The sequence below is a fragment of the Rhinoraja longicauda genome, chromosome 8, assembly GCF_053455715.1.
Source record: "Rhinoraja longicauda isolate Sanriku21f chromosome 8, sRhiLon1.1, whole genome shotgun sequence".
Classification (NCBI taxonomy): domain Eukaryota; kingdom Metazoa; phylum Chordata; class Chondrichthyes; order Rajiformes; family Arhynchobatidae; genus Rhinoraja; species Rhinoraja longicauda.
In genome coordinates this window covers 50241359-50266341 of record NC_135960.1, presented here as the reverse complement: position 1 = coordinate 50266341, position 24983 = coordinate 50241359, and the positions used below count along the sequence as shown (strand labels likewise).

General features: G+C 40.4%; 1 protein-coding gene across 4 annotated transcripts in view; it reads left to right on the top strand.

The window, feature by feature from the left end:
* The window catches only part of myo3b (myosin IIIB), a 337839-nt gene that overhangs the window by 169600 nt on the left and 143256 nt on the right, over nt 1-24983 (top strand). For 3 of the 4 annotated variants that reach the window (XM_078403918.1, XM_078403917.1, XM_078403919.1), the window contains 4 exons: nt 5238-5317; nt 7194-7214; nt 10326-10403; nt 11831-12036. In XM_078403918.1, coding sequence (XP_078260044.1) covers nt 5238-5317; nt 7194-7214; nt 10326-10403; nt 11831-12036 — 385 coding nt within the window. Of the gene's footprint in view, nt 1-5237; nt 5318-7193; nt 7215-10325; nt 10404-11830; nt 12037-19339; nt 19451-24983 lie in introns of those variants that run through there. The other variant, XM_078403920.1, reaches the window with a different exon arrangement.

Below are 24983 nucleotides of genomic sequence, written 5' to 3'. Positions count from 1 at the left end.
ACATGACATAATGAGTTATAATTAATTCTCATCAGAAAGTCATCTGAAATCTTTCCAGGGTGCACAAGGAATATAATTCAAATTAACTGTGCCTGCAAACGTTTGTTAGAAATTCATGCAGAAACAAGATGTAACTTCTGTTGGTATTAACCCAATGTTTCCAGATACAGGAAATGCAAGCAGTGGGAAATCTGCATATCCTCACACTGTTGTATTACACGTGGGTGCAAAATTCTTGATATCCAAGAACTTAAAGCATCGAATGGATCATCAAGCTCATGAGTAGATTTCAGTAATGTGAAAAAAATTAAGGTTTATATGTTTATGTCCTTGAGTACAGTACTGGTTATGAACACCCAACATGGGTACACCTGCATACAAATGAGCTCCATAATATTATTAAATTCAAAAGTCTAAAGTATGTATACATTTTCTTTCCTTCGCGCTCTTCCTGTGACTGGGTGCGTTTTCTCCAGGTACTCCGATTTCTTCCCACGTCCTAAAGACGTGCTGGTTTGCAGGTTAATTGGTCTCTGTAAATTGCCCATGATGTGTAGGGAATGGGAAAGTGGGATAATCAATAGTCAGCATGGGCTGAAGGGCCTGTTTCCATGCTGTATCACTAATCTAAACTAAACTAAATAAATACAATGATGCATACAAAACAGCAGAATGATGCAAAGATTGTGGTGTAATCTGAAGTTGTGTAAAAAAAACTAAAATGTAATAAAGGAAAACTGAATGAGGTAGAGTTAAGAATAAGAATATGTAGCAGCACCTGTGAGAAGGGTTCTGAAAGACATGATTGATTCAGGAGTCACATAGCAGTGGCAAAGAAGCTGTTTTTAAGTCTGATGTAATAACAAGGATCTGCAGATGCTGGTTTATACCAAAGATAGACACCCAATGCTGGAGTAACTCAGCGGTTCAGGCAGCATCCCTGGAGAATGTGGGTCCTGACCCAAAATGTTCTTCAAGGATACTACCTGACCTCTGAGTTACTCCAGCATTTTGTGTCTATTTTAAGTCTGGATATTCAGGATTTCAAGCTCCCGTATTGTCTCTCAGAATGTATAAGGCAGAAAGGAATTTCTGGGGTGACAGGCATCCTTGAGGATAGTTCCAGCTCTCCTGTTGCAACGCACTGTGAAGATGTAGACGAAAGGAAGTGACGAGCCTGCGATGGTCTGGGCTGTGTTCAGTACTCTGCAGGGTCAGGTGATCAAGAGCAGAGCAGTTGCCATACCAGGCTGAGATGCATCCTGTCAGAATACCTTTTGTATCCTGTCAGAATACTTTTTGTAGGGCATCTGTAGAAGTTTGAGAGGATCATTGAGGGCATGCTGAATCTTCTTGGACACCGAAGAAAGTAACTACACTGATGTGTTTTCTTGATCACGGCATCAGTGTGAAGTAACCAGGTTAGGCTGCTGATAATATGGATGCCAAGGACCTTGAAGATGTCAACTTTCTCTTCAGCAGTTCCGTTGATGAGGTCAGGGTTGTGTTCATCCCCTCCAATCCTTAGGTTAACACCAACTCTTTCGGCTTGATGACATTAAGGGCTGGGTTATTGACCTGACGTCATGACACAATGGGGACCATTGTTTTTATACTTTATTATGGATTTCTTGATCTCTTTCCTGTGCTCTGTCTCAGCGTTGTTACCATATTAAGTGCTTTTTGAGTATTTTCTAGCTGACAGGGAAAATCAGCTTCTAAACATATATATAAGCAAACGCATTCAAAGACTAGTATTTAGACAATAACTGATTTAGTAGAACAATTGGCTATATGACATATTAGCAGGCTTGCTATTGTTTGGAAGACCTCAAACATCAACAGCGTTTCGCACATTATAGATTAATGTTGTTCATAATAAATGGAAATTGTGGGAATTTTGAGGTAGAAATCCATAATAAAGGATAAAATTTGGTCTCCATTAAAGGTACACAGAAAAACTGGCTATTAGGGGCTGCATGGTGGTGCAGCGGTAGAGTTGCTGTCTTACAGCGCGAGAGACTCTGGTTCAATCCTGTCTGTACTGAGTTTGTATGTTCTCCTTGTGACCGTGTGGGTTTTCTCTGGGTGCCCTTTTCCTCCCACACTCCAAAGACATAAAGTCTCTTTGGTTAATTGGCTTCTGTAAAAATTGCAAATATCCCCTAGTGTATAGGAGGATAGTGTTAGTGTACGGGAATCGCTGGTTGGTGCGAACATGGTGGGCCGAAGGGCTGATTTCTGCTCTGTATCTCTAAAGTATCTCTGAACTAAACTAATCATAAATGGCAACAAGGTTGGACTTCCACGCATGAATTTTCAAATGCAGAAGTCCCAAAATTGTTGACTGATAGATGGCACTCCATCTGTTGCAGCAGCAGACCATCACTTTGCTCAGTGCCTCTGCGTTTACTGGGGAAGTTACCATTCAGATCCTGAGCCTGGTTGGTCCTGGTGCAGTGTCCAAGTTGTCATTAATTTCATTAATGTCTGAAGAAGGGTCTCGACCCGAAACCTCACCCATTCCTTCTCTCCAGAGATGCTGCCTGTCCCGCTGAGTTACTCCAGCTTTTTGTGTCTATCTTCGGTTTAAACCAGCATCTGCAGTTGCTTCCTACACATAATTTCATTTAACTAGTTTAGTTAACTTTTAATTATTTGCAACTTTTAAAGTCGTTTTTACAAAACAGCATTATATATTTTTCAGAATATTTTAAAATGAACTCCTTGAATGACAAATTTGATTGTGACTAGGCGCAGCGGTAGAGTTGCTGCCTAACAGCGAATGCAGCGCCGGAACCTGGGTCCGATCGCGGCTACAGGTGCAGACCCAGTGGGCTAAAAGGGCCTGTTTCCGTGCTGTATCTCTAAGCTGTATCTCTAAACTAGTTTTAAAAGGCGTTTGAATGCCAAAGACGTTTAAAGAATGTTGAAAGCCCTCACAATTCTTGCAGTTGGTAAAGCTGGATGCTGGACCTTCCTGATTGTCGAAGATAGACACAAAAAGCTGGAGTAACTCAGTGGGAGAGGTAGCATCTCTGGAGAGAAGGAATGGGTGAAGTTTCGGGTCGAGACCCTTCTTCCTGATTGTCAGAAGTTTCAGACATTTCATGACCAAAGGATTCTCAGTGCACTATTAAATGCCTTGCTACTTTTCAAGTCATACGACTGAAGCCTTGGGTGCTTCAAGCCAGTAACGTAGTCCCTCCACATTTGTTTTAGTCAGTGCTTCTTTTCGTAAACAAAAAAGTGGCGGTATGCATGATTAATGAGCATATACATGTAGGACAATAACTGCAGATGCTGGTACAAATACCTACAATGAGCATATACAGGTCAACCATCGTTTTTCCAGCACGCTTTGTTCCAGAGCCATGCTGTATTATCCGTTTTGCCAGAACAACAGAGGTAATGACCCCTGGTGGAGGGGGTGGGGGGGAAAGAGACACCAGCCCACAAAGTCAGCCTTGGAAGTCAGCTATGGGAACAGATCTGCCAACTCCTGCTGGGCCGGGTTTTCAGAGCCCCGGCCGCAGCTGGCAAGTAAGACCCGTTGATCGGCCACTGATGTCCCAATGAGGATGAGATCGGTCGCCTCACCCGGCCTAGGTAGCACATTTTCTGGGTGTCTTCCGGGGGGAATTTCAAGTGCGCTCTCGTAATTATGTGCGGATTAAGGAAGGTGACGTACCCCTAGTTGCTGGGAAATCGGTGGTGGACCTCTATGTGACATGGCCAGAAAACAAAATGATGCCGTTTAACATGTTAGTGGTGCTGGTACAACACACTGTCACAGAAAAAGCACTGGTTTTTGATAAGTATTGGTACAGCACAAGTGGAAGGTCATGCAAAGGAAATTATCTTGTCAGATTCATTCTAATAAATGTTCAGGAAGGAACTGCAGATGCTGGTTTAAATCAAACATAGTGTAGTGACCATAGGGATTGGTCCTGAGAGTCGAACCCTCGGATTGGCCAGCAAGGTCACATGGTGGTGCGACCATAGGGATTGGTCCTGAGAGTCGAACCCGCTGATTGGCCAGCTAGGTCAGGTGGTGGTTTTGGGGCCCAAAAACCAGGCAGTGGGAAGAGAACTTCGATGTGAACAGTTTGAGTTAATGGCTGTCTGTAATCTCGTTTGTTATCCTTTGTAATTGAATATTGCTGCCGCAATAAACTTCTTTAACAAAGTACAAGCCTCCAGACTCGCCATAATAGACACAAAAAGCCGAAGTCACTCAGTGCGACAGGCAGCATCTCTGGAGAGAAGGAATGGGTGACGTTTCAGGTTGAGACCCTTTGTCTAAAATAAATAAACATTTATTAGAATGAAGATAGATTCTCGACCCGAAACGTCACCCATTCCTCTCTCTCCAGTTCTCTCCAAAGATGCTGCCCCACTGAGTTACTCCAGCTTTTTGTGTTTATCTTCAATCCAGTAAATGTTTATTTAATGCTTTATGTACTTCCATTAAACAAAATATGTACTAATATTGTTTTTTTGCACTACTATTGGGGTTTTTGCACTGATATCATTTTATTTTATATATGGAACTTTTTTTTGTTTGTTTATTATGTTATCTATTACGGTACTGTGTTTACATACCTGTGATGCTGCTCTAAGTAAGAATTTTATTCTTCCATTTTGGTACATATGGCAATTAAACACTCGATTCTCTCCTAAATAACAAATTGGGTCACATCTGTATTGACTTTGTTGTGAGTACTGATATTTTTTTGACAACATATGGTAAAAATGGTGTGGGCATGTTATGAAATCAACTTATTTTCCAAAATCATATCGATCATAAAGTGTAGGAATGTTGTTTTCACCTGTTGCATGATTCCCAAATATTATTTTACATTTTATCCTATAGCTATCGCACTGTGCACACTTAAATTGAGAATTATATCTTGGTTTCAGTATTTGCTGAAAGGTGTGTGGACTATCTGCTGATGCCTGTTATTTATTCATGCTTTAAATCTGCTGAAATGTGTTAAAATGCTTCCTACTCAATTAAAAAATATCCTGCCACCCATGGATTAAGACTTTGATGTCACCAATCCTTCTTCAAAGGCTCCTTTCATTGCTATTAATCACAGTTTAGCCTCTGAAGATGTAGCCAGCAAAAACATTCGGACATCTTATGCTAGACTTAGTAATACTTTGACATTCCTGAATGTTTTGCATATGGTTATTTAACATCTTACACAGAACTACACATTTCCCTTTTCCAGGTAACTTAGCACAGTCAAGAGCGAGAGTAAGTGCAGCATCCAGGTCATTACCCTCACAACTAAATGCCAGCCGGAGCAAGGTTTGTTTGTCTTTGAAATCACACTTTAAAATAGGAAATTACTTTTAATTAGATTTGTGAGATTAACAATGTACATCTTAGACAAAATGGTAGAGTAACTCAGCGGGTCAGGCAGCATCACTGGGGAAAAGGAATAGGTGACGTTTCGGGTTGAGACCGTTCTTCAGACTGAGGGTCAGAGGAGAGGGAAACGCGAGGTATGAAAAGGTACGAAGCACAAATAAATGCCTTTCATTCTTTCATGCATTTTATTCATTTGTTCTTTGTACCTATTCATTCCTCTAGTTTCCCTCTCCTCTGACTCTCAGTCTGAAGAAGGGTCTCAACCCAAAACGCCACCTATTCCTTTTCTCCAGAGATGCTGCCTGACCCGCTGTGTTACTCCAGCAGTTTGTGTCTATCTTCGATGGAAACCAGCATCTGCAGTTCCTTCCTACAGATGCACATCTTGTTCTTGTTTAATAAACCCATCTTGATAACGATGCTTGGACATTATTCCTTTTGAATGTTTGTACAAATTGTTTTTATGTCTTGGGTGAATTGAGAAAGTATAAAATAATTGTATGTTGTGAGAACAGTTTATTAATAGGAACAATGGTGACATGGACTTGGTCTTTTCTATTATATGCTAAGGTGCAGTGTACATAAATGGTAGATCCAACTGGACCGAATTTATTTACCTCTGAGTAGTTAAAACTAAAGTTTTCAATTGATCAATTTTAATTGCATATCATCAGCTGCATTTCACATGCATTTCACATTTACATTTACTTCAAAGCTTTTAGTTCTTGCATTCTTCATTTGCATCCCATGGTGTGAGTCACCAGGACTTGTACCTATCCCTCTAGCTACTGTATCTTCAAAGAAAACAAGTGAAGTTAAGTCAATCAATGAGCACAGCCAGAACAAAACCAATATGTACGTACACCATGCTTAAACAGCAAACATTTAGCTGTAACCTTTTCATCAAGCAGGTGGTGTGTTGCTTGATGCTTAAAAACAAAATTGCAGCAGACACTGGTATTATCATCATCATATCATATATATACAGCCGGAAACAGGCCTTTTCGGCCCACCAAGTCCGTGCTGCCCAGCGATCCCCATACATTAACACTATCCTACACCCACTTAGGGACAATTTTTACATTTACCCAGCCAATTAACCTACATACCTGTACGTCTTTGGAGTGTGATGTCCTACGATAGAAAATCCAGAGTTATTTCTGAAATTTCAAGAAAAAGAATACAAGCTGTGAGAAATAAGTATGATCCAAAAAAAAACTCCTTCGTGATTGCTTTCACACTATGATGTGAGAGACTAAATAATGAACCTCTCCATTTCTAATCAGAAAGTCTGATATTTATTTGGTCATGTGATGAGTTCAGATGCTTTGATGTTATGTCTCAGTGCAGAATTATGTAGGGATGCAGTGTTTTTATTTACAGAAGTTTATTCATCAGTGCAGTTTATAAATGCTGTGAGAAATTAAGAATACAAACCGCAAGCTGTGATGAGAGGAAAAAAGAATTGCAGATACACAAAAGAATACAAAATGCTGAGTTACTCTGCAGGTCAGGCAGCATTCCTAGAGAACATGGACAGGTGACGATTCAGTCTGAAGAAGGGTCTTGACCCGAAACCTCACCTGTCTGTGTTCTCCAAAGATGCTGCCTGACCCGTTGAGTTACTTCAGCACTTTGTGTCCTGTTGTAATGAGAGTTTGAAACAACAATATTGTTATTGTGGCAATGGTCATCTTACAGCATTTACTTCTGTTTTCATTATGCAATGCTGTTACTCATTTGCTTTTTCTTGAATGAAATCCACGTGATTTGTTGTTAACCATGTTTTATTCTATTTATTTTTCATCTACAGTCTCCCAAATATTTATTGAAGGTAAGAATGGCAAATAAATGGCATTCATTGTCAGTTAGTTCAAACTCTTTAATGTGCATAATTTTCAAAATCTGTGGTTTTATAATTCTTGGAATAATCATGTACAACATGAAAACGATTGTCATTATTTGTGGGATTGTATTGGATTAACAATGTTTATTTTCGTTATTAATTTTGCAAAGCTGTTCTTTCCAGTATTGCTCAACAAGCAGTCCATGATATTCCACAGACGACGTTTGAGCACTTTGTGCTACCACGATCAGTCTAAAGAAGCCTGCCAACCCGAAACATTGTCCAATCCCCCCCACAGATGTTGCCTGGCCTGCTGAGTTACTCCAGCACTTTGTGTTTTGCTCAAGATTCCAACATCTGCACTTCCTTATTTCTCCATATATTGTATTGTGCTATGCTCATTTGTTCAGATCTACATAACCTACTAAAACTGCAAACAGACAGTTTACACATACATTCAGTGAGAAATGTACACTGAAACATATTTGGTTGGAACATACAAGACAGTATATTTAATTGAAGTAAGAATTACACCTTTGTAAATGCAGATATGAAGCCTAAAGTCGGCTTAATGCCACTACTCCCAACATTTGTTTCCGACATCTAATCAAGGTGCATTCAGGCAGTTAAATGAATGTGGAACTAGGTGGAACAGGAGTGCTACTGTTGACTGAGGGCAGCACAGTGGCTCAGCTGATAGAGCTGTTGCCTCACAGCACCAGAGACCCGGGTTTGACCCTGACCTCGTGTGCTGTCTGTGCAGACTTTGCACATTTTCCCTGTGACCATGTGGGTTTTCTCTGGGTGTTCCGGTTTCCTCCCACAGTCCATAGATGGGCAGGTTTGTTGGGTAATTGGCTTCTATAAATTGTCCTAGTGTGTAGGATAGAACTAGTGAAGGGGTGATTGTTGGTTGGCGTGGAATTGGTGGGCCAAAGTGCTCGTTTCCAGGTTGTATCTCTAAACTAAATCTGAGCCTTAAATGACTCAAGCTTTGCATTTGTTTCCCACCACTGTCGACAATGCACCAATGTCCTCTACCCTAATTCAGACCCCATTCATTCCTAGACTTGCCTGATTGCAGATTCCATCATATCCCAACACTAATTACAGTCTCCAGGACTTCAATCATTTCATCCATCCTCCCTTCATGATCTCCATGTCCCCTGTGCCATGCCAAAACCTAAACTTCAGTACTATGCAATATCAGCCAGCTGCCGATTCTTCGGTCAGTTCCTCTCTTTGCTATGACAATGAGGCCATGAATTTGTATTTAGGTTGAACATTTTTATTACAGGTGAAAATCAATTGTTAATCTAAATAATCAATATACTTATAATCAGAGGATAGGGAGATAAATGGAGAAAATACCTGCAAATATCTGGAAGGTATATTCAAAGTTGAAAAAAAATTCAGCTCCAGATTAATATATGGCATCCAATGGGAGTATCGGTGCTTGGTAGCATCAAGACATCCATTTCTTGTATTTCAGCTCCAAGTCAATATAGCAACCACGCTGTCAATTTTGAGTATGCCTTACATGAAATCACAATTTGGCAATTTATGGAAATGTGGTAAATTATATCAAAAACTATTCAAATTTTGCCAATTGTTTGTGTTCTGTGAAGGAATTATTACCAAATGGAAGCTCTATTTTACTTTTTAGGACTATTTTAGAAACAAGAGCTGCTTTAATGGGACAATCTTTTCCAACATGTATTTTTGCCAAAGAATATTTGACATGGGCACCTTAATATCAGTGTGATTTGAACATCTCAGGGACATGTCATACAATACCTGCAGAGAAAAGTTGATGTTAATAACTAATACTTAAAACATTACATATAACAAATGTCCCTTTATTTTCTCCTTTTGTCTTTATATTACTAATTTGGTTACACGCTTCAAAGCTGAAAAACAGGAATACTTTCTAGAATAAAATTCATATTTTTAAAAATATACTGAGCATATTTTAAACTTGCATGTATTCAAACAAATTTCTTAAAATTCCATTTCTATTTACATTTCACCCTGTTGCCATATCTCCATATCTGTTCTCTGATTTGTTCCGTACCTTTTCATACCTCTAGTTTCCCTGTCCCCTGACTCTCAGTCTGAAGAAGGGTATTGACCCAAAACGTCACCTATTTATTTTCTCCAGAGATGCTGCCTGACTCGCTTTGGTACTCCAGCATTTTGTGTCTATCTCCTTAATTATGCTCTGTTCCTCCATTGAAGATCAGATGATCTGTTCCCAGGCTCTGTCCCATTAGATATTCTAAATAATGAATATTGGGATGGTTTTCTCTCTGATCACTTCTACAGATATGGAGAGCATGTCACTATGTTTCTTTATTTGGTCCACCTGGTGGAATTTCCCATGTAGGAAGTAACAAGATGGAGTGAAGTACCATTGCTTTGTAATGCAAGATGTTGTTTCTACCTCGACACACTATTGTGAAATTCTCCAAGTTTAAAATGAGGCATTTTCAAGTCGTATTTATATAGATAACTTCCACATCACTGTATGTTTGTTGTAGATTTATGAATACATGTAGTTTGAAAATTACTGAGGAAAAAAAGTTATTAGTTCATAAATAGATTAAATGTCTTTCTTTTGCCTCGATGGAAGGACATAACAATAAATTATGCACTAAGCCAAACACATACCTATGTTCTAAATATGTTTACATTGCAAACACAAATGCATACCAGTATTTATGTCGATAATGTAAGCATAATCCGAAGCCGTTCATTTTAGTGCTTCATTAGATTTGATGAAATACGTTGCATGAAAAATATAACATCATCAAAATGTTAATAGTATGGTGAATATGGCTACTTTGAAGACAGAATTTTATATTAAGGGCAAATTTTATGTTGGTTTAATAGTAAAAATATGAATTGAGTTCTGCTTTAATATGCAGAGTATGCCTTTAAGCTAGTACCCTTCGATTTATTTTATTTTTATTGACTCTCAATTGCTGATTCTCTGCATTTTTTGCTTTGTTAATTTTATCACTCTGCAAATAGTAGTTCGAGGAGGTTAAGTTTTAAAAATTTAAATTATCCTCAATTTTTTTTCTGTCCTTTTACCAGGTTGATACAATGGAAACAATGCGACATCCTGAGGAAACAACAAACATGAAAAGACAAACTGTGGCCTCTTATTTTAGGGTAAGATTATTAATTCAGTAACAACTACCTTCAAGCAAAATATGGCATTAATATGAAAAATATAGGTTTTCAGTAGGACTAAAGAGCTTAAAAGGGAGAATGCATTTGTTGTTGGGAGTGGGAAGGGGTCCCACTGTTGTGTTCAAATACTGATGGAGGCCATTACATAGAGTATAATATTGTGCATCTGCTTTTGTTATCATACTGTATTCTCAAAATATTCCTTTACTTTTTGTCTGAAATATTTTATTAAAGAAATAACATTGCAAATATATCATGAAATATATTTTAAGATTATAAAATTAATAATAAAAATATATGCAATGTTGCCAAAAGAAAATATTTTTACAGATAAAGCTGATAGAGTTCAAAACTTAATTGAAACTTATCGAGTAGTGAAAGGCCTGGATAGAGTGGATGTGGGAGGATGCCCCGACGTGGCAACTCCAACAGCCTGACTGCGGGAGAAGACGGCAGGGGAAGAGAAAAGACATTCTGGCCTTCCATCACAGTGAGGAGGGACTGGAGGAGACTCACTGTGATGGATGTTTCTTTTGTTTGGTGTTAGTTTATGATTGTATGTGTTATTGCATTTTTATTGATTATTCTTATTGGTCTTATTGTTGAACTGCGGGTAATGTTTCATTTCACTACACATTTATGTGTATGTGACAAATAAACGACTATTGACTATTGATGTTAATACTGTTGATGTTAATACTATTGATGTTAATACACACTGGTGGGAGAGTCTAGGATCAGAGGACAGCCTCAGAATAAAGGACACACCTTTAGAAAGGAGATGAGGAGGAATTTCTTCAGTCAGAGGATGGCGAATCTGAGAAATTCTTTGCCACAGACGGCTGTGGAGGCAAAGTCATGGGTATTTTTAAAGCGGAGATTGACAGATTCTTAATTAGTAAGGGTATCAAAGGTTATGAGGAGAAGGCAGGAGAATTGAGTTGAGAGGGAAAGATGGATCAGCCATGATTGAATGGCTGTGCAGACCCGATGGACCAAACAACCTAATTCTGATCTTATGACTTATGAACTTGTAAGCTGTAGGCCACCTAACATTCAAAAGGTGAAAGCACTTTCATTATGCTTTTCAAGGAATCCTTTAGTAATTTATTGTGGCGACAGGTTGCATTCAACTGACATGTTCTTAAGTAGTAGTAAGTTGAGATTTATTTATTTTGCTCCAATCTTTCTTTTTTTGTCATCTGGTAATTTGCACCAGAAATTGTTCGTTTAGTTTTTTTAGTTTAGAGATACAGTGCAGAAACAGGCCCATCGGCCTACCAAGTCTGATCCCACCAGCGATCCCTATACACTAACACTATCCTACACACTAGGCACAAGGGAAATTGGGTGGCTATCAGTCAACAAAGAGTTCTTCATGTGAATATTATTTTTCTATCTGGCAGTACTCACTGATGGATCTCCTGTCTAAAATGGTGGTGGGTCAGCCTCATTTTGTCCGTTGCATCAAACCCAATGATAATCGTCAAGCAGAAAAGTTCTTTGAAGAAAGAGTATTGGTTCAACTGCGGTACACTGGCATCTTGGAAACCATACGCATCCGTGGACAGGGATATTCTCATCGCATCCTCTTTGAAGACTTTGTTAAAAGGTAAAAAAAAAAGCGGACATTAGGATTTGTATTTTTATAAAATGAATTGTATCAGCACAAAAACCTTTCTTTCTCAGCTTTTTCTGTGTCAGAATAAATGAGAAGCCCTATTGTGGTCTTACTTCAAATCAGTAATTTTACAAAAAATGCAATTACACCAAGAGCAAGAGCCAAGGATTATTGGTTCATGAGTCAATACCTCGTGAAGGAATGTTTGTTGCAAGAGAGAGTTCACAAATATGATCAAAAGAGAGAAAATACATTTTTATCTTCTGAATGCATGACACGCGAAAACATGCAAAATAGGATGCATGATATAACTAAGATTTGAAAAACAACATAAATATAATTTAGGTGTTTACCGTAAAGAAATTGTTGGTATGAATTCTGAGTAAAGTTGCACTTTTGCAAATTATCAATGCCTAATCAATGTTGTGCTGTGAAGATTCACCAATCTAGGATTTGGTGTTGGGATGTAGTTGGATTTCCATGAGGAGTCAATGTTATGGGATGACGATTTTAATGCAATAAATTTTAAATTTAAAAAGAGAAGGAAGTTTTATAAATGTAATTACAGATGCTGGTTTGTACCAAAGACATACACAAAATCTGGAGTACCTCAGCAGGTCAGACAGCATCTCTAGAGAAAATGGATAGGTTACAGAGACCCAATCAATTCCCTCTAATTCCCTCTCCTTCACCTAGCAGAACTTGTCCTCACCCTCAACAACTTCTCTTTCGACCTCTCACTTTCTCCAAGTTAAAGGTGTAGCCATAGGCATTCACATGGGTCCCAAAAAGCCTGCCATTTCTGTTGGTTACATAGAATAGTCCTTGTTCCAAGTGTACACGGACCCTGTCCCCCAATCTTTTCTCCGCTACATCAATGACTGCAACAGGGCTGACTCCTGCACCTGTGCAGAATTCATGGACTTCATTAACTGCACCACTAACTTCCACCCTGCCCTCACTTCACCTGGACTCTCTGTGACACCTCTCTCCCCTTTCTTCATCTCTCTGTCTCCATCAAAGGGGAGAGTGGTGTCACAGAGAGTCCAGGTGAACTCTCGTCTGATGTCTACTGCATAGCTACAGACTCCCACAGTTTTCTGGACTACACTTCCTCCCACCCTGCTACTTGCAAACATGCTCTCCGCTACTCTCAATTCCTCTGTCCCCGCCGCATCTGCTCCCAAGATGAGGTTTTCCATACAAGGACATCAGAGATGTCCTCATACTTTAGTGAATGTGTTTTCCCCCGGGCTGTCATAGATGGATCCCTTACCCACGTCCCTTCTGTGTCCCATAGTTCTGCTCTTGCTCCTTCTCCCCCCAGATGCAATAAAGGAAGGTCCTCACCTTTCACCCCACCAGCCTCCACATCCAACACATCTTTCTCCGACATTTCCGTCACATAAAACGTGATCCCACCACCAGTTACATCTTTCCATCTTCACCCCTTTCTGCCTTCTATAGAGACCGATCCTTGCACAATTCCTTGGTTGCCTTCGCACCCAAACCAGCACCTCCCCAAGTACTTTTCTTTGCAACCACAACACCGTGTAACACCTGTCCTGACCTCTCCTCCCTTGACTCCATCCAGGGACCCCAGCAGTCCTTCCAGGTGAGACAGAGGTTCATTTGCACCTCCTCTAAACTCTTCTGCATCCGATGTTCCCGATGTGGGTTCCTGTACATCGGCGAGACCAAGCTTAGACTCGGCAAGTATTTTGCCAAACACTTCCGCTCTGTCCATCAAGGCCTACTGGATCATCCTGTTGCTAACCATTTGAACTCCCCTTCCCATTCTGACTTTTCTGTCCTAGGCTTCCTCCATTGTCAGGGTGAGGCCACTCGCAAACTGGAAGAACAGCACCTCATATTCAGCCTCATATTCTAACCCAGCAGTATAAACATTGAATTCTCCAGTTTTAGGTAACTTCTACAAACACCCCCCTTCCCCCTTCACTTTCTCTCCATCCCCCTCTCCCCCCACCTCCCTATACTTACACTCCTCACTCCCTTTCCATGAATCCTGGCTAGCCTTGCACTGGTGTCTTCCAAACCCACCGCCACCACTTCCACCAAAGATCCTTCCACCAAAGATCCTTCCACAAGCTTTGCAGTTTGCTTTATTTATTTTGGGCTCATGCATGCTTCAACCCAACAATCTGCCTATCGTGGAACCCCCTCACCTGAGGTCACCTGTTGTAGGATGTGATTTGTCTGGCCCCCTCTTCTCTCCCAGTTTTTTTCCCCGGTTCCCCCTGCAATCAGTCTGAAGAAGTGTCCCGACCGGAAACATCACCTATCCATGTTCTCCAGAGATGCTGCTGCCTGACCTGCTGAGTTACCCTCTTGTGTCTATCTGGGGTTTTATAAATATTGATTATGTGGTGCACTAATGATTGTTATTACAGCACAAAATTATTTAAATTAATCTGATCAGTCCCCGCAGTGCATTCTACATGGCCATTTGCAGAGCAACATTGTATTCATTGAGCATTCAAAAAATTAAAGCCTCCAAATTGAAGTGTGTTTATATTCAGAGTATGTGTGAAGTCAATAAGGCCCTCCCACACTTGCTTTCTCAATATTTCACCAATTAGTCAAAAGAGCATGCTTCACACACCAGCTGAGATGCCATGAACAACTTTTGTGTATGCACTCTTAAAAATCTTTTGCAGCCAAATTTCAATGACCAACATGATAGACATCGTACTGTTTTAATGTGTATCTCTTAACTTTTAGCCTACACAGTAGATATTTTTGTTGATGCTAATGTGGGGTACAGATTATGATGTGGTTTTCATGTATTTTGGAGAAATACTTCTTGCAACTTTTTAGTACAGGTCCACTACCGATTTTTCAGCCACTGGTGGTTCAACACCTCCTTTAATCTGGACAAAATTACAAGAACGCACTTAAAATCCACCCCCCAGAAAGTCCCTTTGGAAATGCAGCATCCAGGCTGCGCGAGGCGGCCGATCATGACCTCATCGGGACGTCTACGCTGATCAGCGGGTCGAATTTGCCCTCTGCGACCAGGGCACTGCAACTCTGGCTCAGCCGGAGCTGGCGGATCCGTTCCCATAGCCCACAACCGGGCCGACTTTGCGGGCCGGTATCTCGGCGACATAGGAGGACCATTCCAATACCATTGGGCTCCTCGCGAAGGGCATGGCCTCTTGGTCCGGCAAAATGGATAATCCAGAAAAGCTCTGGGACCCAGGGTGCCGGAATATCAGTGGTGGACCTGTATAATGTTTCCAGATCCTGTCAGAAGATCACCTTCCAATTTGATGTTATCTCTGATTGACCAATAACATCATATTGCTAGCCGTGTTTATGTCATTTATTTTGAGCCACCCAGCATCAGAAGGAAATATTGACATTTTTCATGTTATTTGGTCAACCTCATATCCTCGACCTTGACTCATTACTAAAGTTAATCGCTTCTGCAGAAGACACACTCAAAGACTCCTGGACTAAGCGGTCCATTTGATCATTGTCCGATACCATTCCTTCATCATCACTGTGTCAGTCCCTGCCTAAGGATAGATGAGATCAAATACATTACAAGGAATGGGACTAATATAAATCCTCTGGCAGCCAGCATAGTCTTGATGGACCAAATGGTTCCCTTCACAATTGAGAGGAAATACGAGATCTAAGAATGCGATAGTTTTAACAAAATAGAAATAAAGTCCTGGAGTAGACACAAAATGCTGGAATAACTCAGCGGGACAGGCAGCATCTCTGGGGAGAAGGAATGCGTGACGTTTCGGGTCGAGACCCTAGTTCAGTCCGAAGAAGGGTTTCGACCCGAAGCGTCACCCATTCCATCTCACCAGAGATGCTGCCTGACCCGCTGGGTTACTCCAGCATTTTGATTTAAACCAGCATCTGCAGTTCTTTCCTACACACAAAGTCCTGGAGTAACTCAGTGGGTCATGCAACATCCTTGGAGAACATGGATAAAGGTTGAACAAATAGGTTTACCATCATAGGAAATGGAACTTATTCACTTAAGCAGGAATGGGCCACATAAAATGGCCATTTTAATGTTGTTCTCAACTGAATTCTTGCTTTAAGTGCTGCATGCATTGGGTTATATTGGGAGTGGGTGGTTTCTGGCTTCACCAGCAGATGTGCTGCTGGTGATTAGTACAGATAATGATATCAGTATAAGCTATTCATTATAATTTGCATACAGTTTCAGCATGAGTTAATGTCTGTAACATCTGATGTGTTCACTACATACCCTACAGATTACATGGCAGTTTTCAGATGCAATTGAATTTTCAGGTTACACTATATTTGGAATAATAACTTTACACAAAGTGCAGGATTAACTCAGTGGGTCAGGCAGCATCTCTGGAGAAAAAGGATGGGTGATGTTTCAGGTTAGGACCCTTCATCAGACTGTTACTTCAGCACTTTGTGTCTATCTTCGGTAGATACCAGCATCTGCAGTTCCTTTCTACACATTTGGAATATTAGTTTTGTTTTAGTTTGGAAATACAGTGCGGAAACAGATCTTTTGGCCCACTTATTCCACGCCGACCAATGATCACCCATGTACCAGTTCTATCTTGCACACTAGGGAAGATTTAGAGAGGCCAATTAACTTACAAACCTGCACGTCTTTGGGATGTGGGAGGAAACCAGACACCCAGAGAAAACCTATGCAATTACAGGGAGAACGTACAAACTCCATACAGAACAGCACCCATAGTCAGGATCGAACCTAGGTCTCTGGCATGGTAAAGCAGCAACTCTACCAGTATGCCACTGTGCCGCCCTAACTTTGAACATTGTCTGATTTTATACCCATTTTATTAGTTTATCATTTATTTATGCCTATGTTGATTGACGTATAGCCAAGAGTATTTAATTGTTTAGCGTACAATGCAACAATAAAATTCTCCTTTGCTGCAGCTTAGCAAACCTGCAAATGCAGTGCCCACAGATAATAGATTTTGTTTTTAATGCAATAAATTAATTACATGTAATACCATTGCAAAAAAACAATGTTCTTCGAGCAACCAAAGACAGTCCATAGTAATTCATAGTTGCTGAGGTTAGCATTGTGCAATGCTCAAGGACCTGATGATATTGATATAAGTAAAGTTTGCATAGACACTAAGGTAGTATGTTTACAGGTATAATCGTGATTCATTATCAATCACACATCACATTTTATGAAGAAACAACAAATATTTTTTGTCCACAGATTAAGAGCTCAGTTTGGTGTTTTGCATAACTGGCATAGCATTGATAATATTGATATTTTCAGTCTTCATTGTTTCTGCTGATGTAATCCATGAATACGATATGATACGATAGAACTTTATTTATCCCTGGAGGGAATTTGATCTGCCAACAGACATAAAACACAAGATACATGAAACATGAAATTAAATGGATGAGTGGAAAGGATTGGGGATATGCAAAAATTGGGGTGGGGTGGGGAAGGGGAGTCAGTCTGTCCAGGTAAACTCCGTAGTGTTTGTATTCCTTAGTAAACTGCACATCCACACCATTGATGGAGACAGGGGACAAATTGCTCCATCTGAAGAATTAAGCTTTTTAAATTAGGATTAATAAATTGCACAGAAGATAATAGTTTGCTATAATAAAAAGAAACTGCAGATGCTGGTTTATATCAAAGATAGACATGAAATGCTGGAGTACTCAGCGGATCAGGCAGCATCTCTGGAGAAACTGGATAGGTGACGTTTTAGGTTGGGACTCTTCTTCAGACTGATTGTCGTAGATTGTAGAGTGGGGGGGGGGAAACAGAACCGAAGAAAAAACCAGGACAATCAGGGTTGGCAACAGATGACCTCGGGCAAGGAGGTTCCATGATGGGCTGGCTGTTGGCTAGCGACAGGAGGGATACATGGTTGTGAACTGTGGAACTAGTGGAAATTTGAGGTGCAGTTCCTCCAATTTATGTGGGGTCTCATTCTCGCAATGGAGAAGGCCCAGGACAGAAAGATCACTATGGGAAGGGGAGTTAAAGTGGTTAGCAAACAGGAAGATTCAGTAGGCCTTGACAGACCAAGCGTAAGTGTTCAACAAAACAGCCGTAGAGTCTACGCTTGGTCTCGGGAGTACCGGATGCAGTAGATGAGGTTAGTGGAGGTGCAGGTGAACCTCTAACTTACCTGGAAGAACTGCTGGGATTCCTGGATATTCCTGGGATTCCCCTCCCCCTCCCCCTCTCCCCCTCCCTCTCCCCCTCTCCCTCGCCCTCTCCCTCTCTCCCTGTCCCTCTCCCCCCTCCCACTCCCACTCCCTCCCACTCTCTCTCATCATGCACACACATCTCAGCACACGGTTCTCCCTATCATGATCACTGTTATCTCACATTCATTTCATTAGGGCCTATCCATACACGTTCACAATCAGTGACATCAAACTTATTTCCTGAAATCCTAATATTGTGAATAAAATAACAATGAACATGTCAAGATATCTTTTCATTCTATATTTGTGTAATAAAATATAATGCATACATACCTACACTGATACAGAAGTGCTATCTTTAGACATGAATAACGCACATTGTTACCATATTTTAGTTTTGAATTTAACATATAATTCAGGGGGTCGGTGCAATATAGTGCTAACCCTCACTTTTGTGAAAAATGAGTTACATGCATTAACACAATCCTTACCCACTACCCTACAACCTGTAAAAATGTCTTATTTAAGTTCAACTGATAAGTTGGTCAAGTAACATAGGCACCTTCTTGTTTTTGTGATTTGTGGATTTTTCAAATGTGAATATCTCATAACGACACATTTGTGGGTTAGCAGTATATTACAGCAACCCCCTCAATTTTAAATCATTCAAAATTGAACTTCATAAACGAGGATAACACTTTTTATCTCTGTCATTCATGGTAAGATTTACATCATTTTGTGTGTGAGAGATACAGGGTTGCACTCTTTCGCATATCAGCGAACCAATGAAAAGATCAGGTCCTGATTTATACCAGCTCTTTACCTTCCCCCCCTTGTCTGAAGAAGGGTCCCAACCTGAAACATCACCCATCCTTTTTCTCCAGAGATACTGCCTGACCTGGTGATTTACTCCACCACTGTGTCTATTTGAATTGGATTCATGCTTCTGCACCACGTCAGGCAGCATTGGTCATTTTAGTGGCTGTCAAGTGTTTTTAACTAATCAATTCACCAATTCAAATTTTCTTGGCTCTAAGTAAAAGTTAAATGTCGAGTTCTATTCTTTGCAAATGCCTAATCTCTGCTTCCATGACTTTTTAAAATGTAGGACAAACAAAAAGAGATACAGCTCGTGGAGGAGAAATTAAAATTAACAGAGAAAGCAAAGAACAAGGCAGAAGACAGGTCAAACAAAAAAGAACAGTTCATTAAATATGGTCAAAGAACCAATATTGCAAGGATGTAACACTTGCTTACGCAGTGGTGCAGCTTTGCATTTGCTTCATGCAATTGGAGATGCAGGCATCGATAAATCAATTGGCCTGATACGGACAGTGGATCTCTAGTGCAAATATTCAATCAGTAACATCCAAAGTTTAAAGATCACGAAGCAGTAACTCTTCAAGAAATAGTTATAACCAAGTGGACCTGTTGGGCCCAAACCTCTGCTGCATTGGTGCAGCATCCTCCCCCTCCCCTCTCCCTCCCCTCCCCTCTCCCTCCCCTCCCCTCCCCTCCCCTCCCCTCCCCTCCCCTCCCCTCCCCTCCCCTCCCCTCCCCTCCCCTCCCCTTCTCCTCCCCTCTCCTCCCCCTCCCCCTCCCCAGTGCAAAAATAGTACTGATTAAATGTGTGTCTGCATCACCAGATCAATGAGATGTCTTATTGTGAAAAGCTGCTTGGTGTTTTAACTTCCTTTCCTGAGCTTTGATGGCTCTGTATAATGTACAGTAAATAGATTCAGGGGTGTTGCCTGAGGGCTGGAAAATGGCAAGTGTTCTATTCTTATTCAAAGAAGGGTGTTTTTATAATCCCAGTAATTACTGATTGACCACTTTAACCTCAGAGGCCAGCAAAGAAACAGCGATCAGGGATAATCACTTGGAAAAGAGTGGGTTGAATCGAGAAAGCTGTCATGGTCTTATTAAAAACAAAAGAAGGCACGAAGTGCTGGACTAACTCAGTGTGTTAGGCAGCATCTCTGGAGAACATGGTAAATTGTCTCTAGTATGTAGGATAGTGCCAGTGTACGGGGTGATCGCAGACTCAGTGGGCCAAAGGTCTTGTTTCCACACCGTATCTCTGAAGTCTAAAGTCTAATAATTAGCAATCCCAGATCTGCAGAAGCATTTGGCATTTCAGGTTGGGACTCTTCTCAGTCTGAAGAAAGGTCTCAACCAAAACGTCACCTATCCATGTTCTCCAGAGATGTTGCCTGACCCGCTGAATTACTCTAGCACTTTATGTCTTTTTTTGTAAAAAAGCATCTGCAGTTACTTGTGTCCACATGTTCAGAACAAATTTTGACTATGAATGTGTTGGAATGTTTTGATGAAATACCAAAGTCAACAAGAGCAATATAGTTGATTTGGTACATATGGATTTCTAAAAGGCATCTGATAAGATGGCACATTGTAGGCTTCTCATCGACAATGAAGCCCAAGAAAGTTAAGAAACAGGAAACCAAGAGTATTTGTGAATTGTGTAAGAAGGAACTATAGATGCTGGTTTACACCAAAGATAGACACAAAATACTGGAGTAACTCAGCAGGTTAGGCAGCATCTCTGGAGAAAAGGAATAGGTGATATTTTGGGTAGAGACCCTTCTTTAGACTGAGAGTCAGGGGAGAGGGAAAAGTATGAAAACAAATCAGAGCCGGCACCGATGGCCAAGGAGCCCACAATGGTCTATTGTTGGTTGTGGAGGAGGTGATAACAAAGGGATACGAACAGTGAAACTAGCAGGATGACTGGGGTGGGGGAGGGATAGAGAGAGAGGGTATACAAGGTTTACTTGAACTTAGAGAAATCAATACTCATACTGCAGGGCTGTAAGTTGCTGAAGCGAAATATGAGGTGCTGTTCCTCCAATTTAAGTGTGGCCTCACTCCACCATTGGAGGAGGCCCAGGACAGAGAGGTCAGCATGGGAAGGGGAATTGTTAGTGAATTGTTTGTTTTTTGGACAGGTAGTAAATGTACAATGGTGTTTCCCCAGAGCTTAGTATTTCTGGGGAAGTACTAGCCTCTGGGGGGTATTTCATTAACGTATAGTGATTACTTAGCTGGGTGAACAGGTACGATTTTCAAATTTACATTTGACACAAAACTGGGAAACATAGTTAGTTGTGAGAAAGATTGCAAGGAGATATATTCAGGTTGGTTTTGAAATGAGTGGATAGATGGCTGATTAAATTGAATGCAGAGAAATGCAAAGTATTATGTCTAGGGTCAGACAATATACTAACAGAGAGTCAGGACAGGAGAAGTCTAGGGTGCATGCATGCATAATTTGCTGAAGGTGGCAGGGCAGGCTGAGGAGGTAATCATAATTACTCACAGGATCCTGTACTATATAATTAAAGAAGTACACGAGCTAGGAATACTTAGTGACCCATTATGAACTCTTGGTTGAGCGGCAACTCAAAAAGCCTGTCACTGCACATTGGTACACGTGGCAATAAATTAATCTAAATTCTAGATTGTATCCAGTTCTGGGTGCCACATTTTTTGGAAAGGTATGAAGGCTTTAAAAGAGAGTGCAGAAACATTTTAGTGAACAGATTTCAGAGATGAGGGATTTTATTTCTCCAGTTTATTAGAGAGACTGGGGAAACTTTGGTAGTTCTCTTTGGAACTGAGGTGATTTGATAAAGGTGTTTAAAAACCGGAGAACTATGAACACAGTAGATAGGGAGACAGAGAAAGGAGGTTTTAGGCAACAGCACAAATAGGTGCTGTTACTGCATTAAATCCACTTAAATGCATTAATGCTATTGCAATCCACCAACAGCAACGTAGCTGCCAAACTTTTCTTTCTCGTTTATTATATTGTTTACAGAGTACTATATTTACATATTCTGTTGCTGCAAAAAATAATTTCATTGTTCTGTCAGGGACATATGACAATAAAACATACTTGAGAACCATGAGGACATAAAATATAATGCAGTCAGTGGTTAGGGTGTGGAATATACTGCTATGGGTAGCAGTGGTGGCAGATACAATAGGAACATTCAGAATGGAGTATCTGAATAAGTATACTGGATAAGTATCTGAAAGGAAAGAGTTTGAAGGGCTCTGGGGAGAGGGCTGGGAACTGGGAAGAGCTGGAATTGCTCTTACAGAGAGTTGGCACAGACTTGACGAGCAAAGTCATCTCTTTCTGGCTGTAGCCATTATGTTATTTTTGTGGAGCACATATTGCAACCAGATCTACCAATACAGTGGACATAAGTATTTATTAAGGTGCAGGACTAACTCATGGACACATTGAACTGGAGATGCTGGTTTACAAAAAAGACTACAAAAGTGCTGGACCCGCTGAGTTACTCTAGCACTTTGTGTTCTATGCAAGATTCCAGCATCCGCGGATTCTTGTGTCCATACGTATTTATCAAGGTTGGGTGTGTTCCTATTAGAAATTGGTTCAAATGTGAGAACACCAATTTTTATACAGATTCTGTGTAGGGATTTTTCTTCAGTATAATACAATACTAGATGAAATTCATACTGGAACATTATTGCAAGGTTTTGCTGTTCCCTTCTCTGTAATCCCTGGCTGCCTTATCCTTCTGATATTTCTGTGATTACCTCACTCTGGTTTCTAGATCCCTGAATTTGATCACTCATGGCAGTCTCTTCATCTCCCACGGCTTTTGTGCTGTAAAATTCCAACCCTTCCTGTTCATAAAATCTCTCTATCTTTCTTCCATCCTCCTTAAAATCGACTTTGTCAATAAAATTGTGATCATGTGTCTTAAACTGTCCTCAGCAAGAGCCTGATGTGTGGTAATGCTCCTGTAAATTGTTTTTGGATTTTTTTTGCCACTTAGGAAGGAAGGTAAGAGAAAACAGGGAACTGGTGACCAGGTAGCTAGATGTCGGTACTAGGGAAGATGTTCAAATATACTATTAAAGAAGTGATGATGGGATTAAGCAAAGTGAATATTGATATATGAAAGGGAAATCATGCTTGAAAACTCATGTTTTTTTCGATTGTAATTAGCAGAATAAATAAGGGAAAACCAGTTGATTTGGCAGATTTGGATTGACATGAAGCCTCAATAAAGGACTATCTAGTAAATTGGTTGGGGGAAGGATCTGAAACCAGTGGATGTGGTGTATTTGGATTTTCAGGCTTTTAGAAGGTCGCAAACAGGAGATTAATGAACGAGGTTAGTGTGAGTAGTTTGGGGGTAAAACATTGGGGTTGATTGAGAGTTAGTCAACAAATAGAAAACAAAGTGTAGAAATAAAAGGGTCCTAATCAGGTTGGAAGTCTGTGCCAAGTGGATGCTTCAAGGCTACAGCTATTCATAATGCAAATCAACAGTGTACTGAGATGGGCCAAAAATGAAATGTTCAAGTTTGTTGATGTCATGAAACTAAATGGGAATGTGAGCATTCATGAAGGTGCGGAGGCCTCAATGGGATATAAACCATCTAGGTTTGTGGGCAAGTGACGTGGCAGATGGAGAATTGTTTGGAAAAATGTGAGGTTATTCATGTTGGTAAGAAAAAGCTGAAATGCTGAATATTTTTTAAGTGATGAGGGATGTTCAAACGGCTTGGATGCCATTGTACAAAATTCACTGGAAACTAGCAGGCCAGTACAGCAGGCAATTAGGAAAGCAAATAATATGTTGTCCTTTCCTGAAAGAGGATTTGTGCAGAACTCTGCAAGTAGTGAACTTGTCTCAGCAGAATGGGTTCAAGTTTGATCTCCAGTGCTGTTGTGTGGCATTTCCACGTACTCACTGTGACCATGTACGTTTTCTCAGGTGTGCTGATTTCCTTCCATATCCCAAACGACAAAATGACTTGATTAATTAGTTATTGCAAATTAGTCCAGTGTAAGAGGCTGCTGTGAAATTCTGGGATGTTAATATGCATGTGTCAGAAAATTGTGTGCATTTTGATCACCTAGTTATAGGGTGGACATTATTAAGCTTGAAATGGTACAGAAAAGATACATGAGGATATTACTAGGACTGTACAGCTTGAGTTATAAGGAGAGACTGGATTAGTTGGGTCTGTTTTCCCTTGAGTGTTGGAAGGCGTGTTGGAGTGTTGACCTTTATAGAGGTATACAAAACCATGAGGGGCATCGATAAGATAGGTGGTCACAGTCTTTTTCTCAAGATAGGGGAGTCTAAAACTAGAGGGCATAGGTTGAAGGTGAAGAAGAAAGATTTAAAGGGAATCTGTGGTACTATTTTTTTTACACAGGCAATGTTGATATGTGGAACGAGCTGCCAGAGGATGTAGAGGCAGGTACAATTACAATGTTTAAAATATATTTAAACAGATACATTAATAGGAATGGTTTAGATGAATATAGGCCAAATGCAGACAAATGGGACTTGCCCAGATAGGTCACCTTGCTTGGGATGGACAATTTGAGCCGAAAAGTTTGTTTTGGCGCTTAATATGTCTTAGATTCTATGACTCTAATGGGTTACAAGAAATGAGAGAACAGGAATGTGGGGATTGTTCTGAGAGCCATTTGATGGGTGGAATGGAATGTTGTAATCAAATATGAGGATTTAAAAGCAAGGTCAAAGTTGGGTTACTACAACTCTATAGGACCTTGTTGAGACCTCACCTGCAGTATTATGCAGTTTTGATCTCTGTACGCAATAAACGGAGGACAAGAAAGTTTCATCAGATTGGTTCCTCAGAAGGTGGGTCATCGTGTGAGAAGGAATTGAGTAAAGATATCCATTTTGCAAAACTTACATGGTTGAGCCATG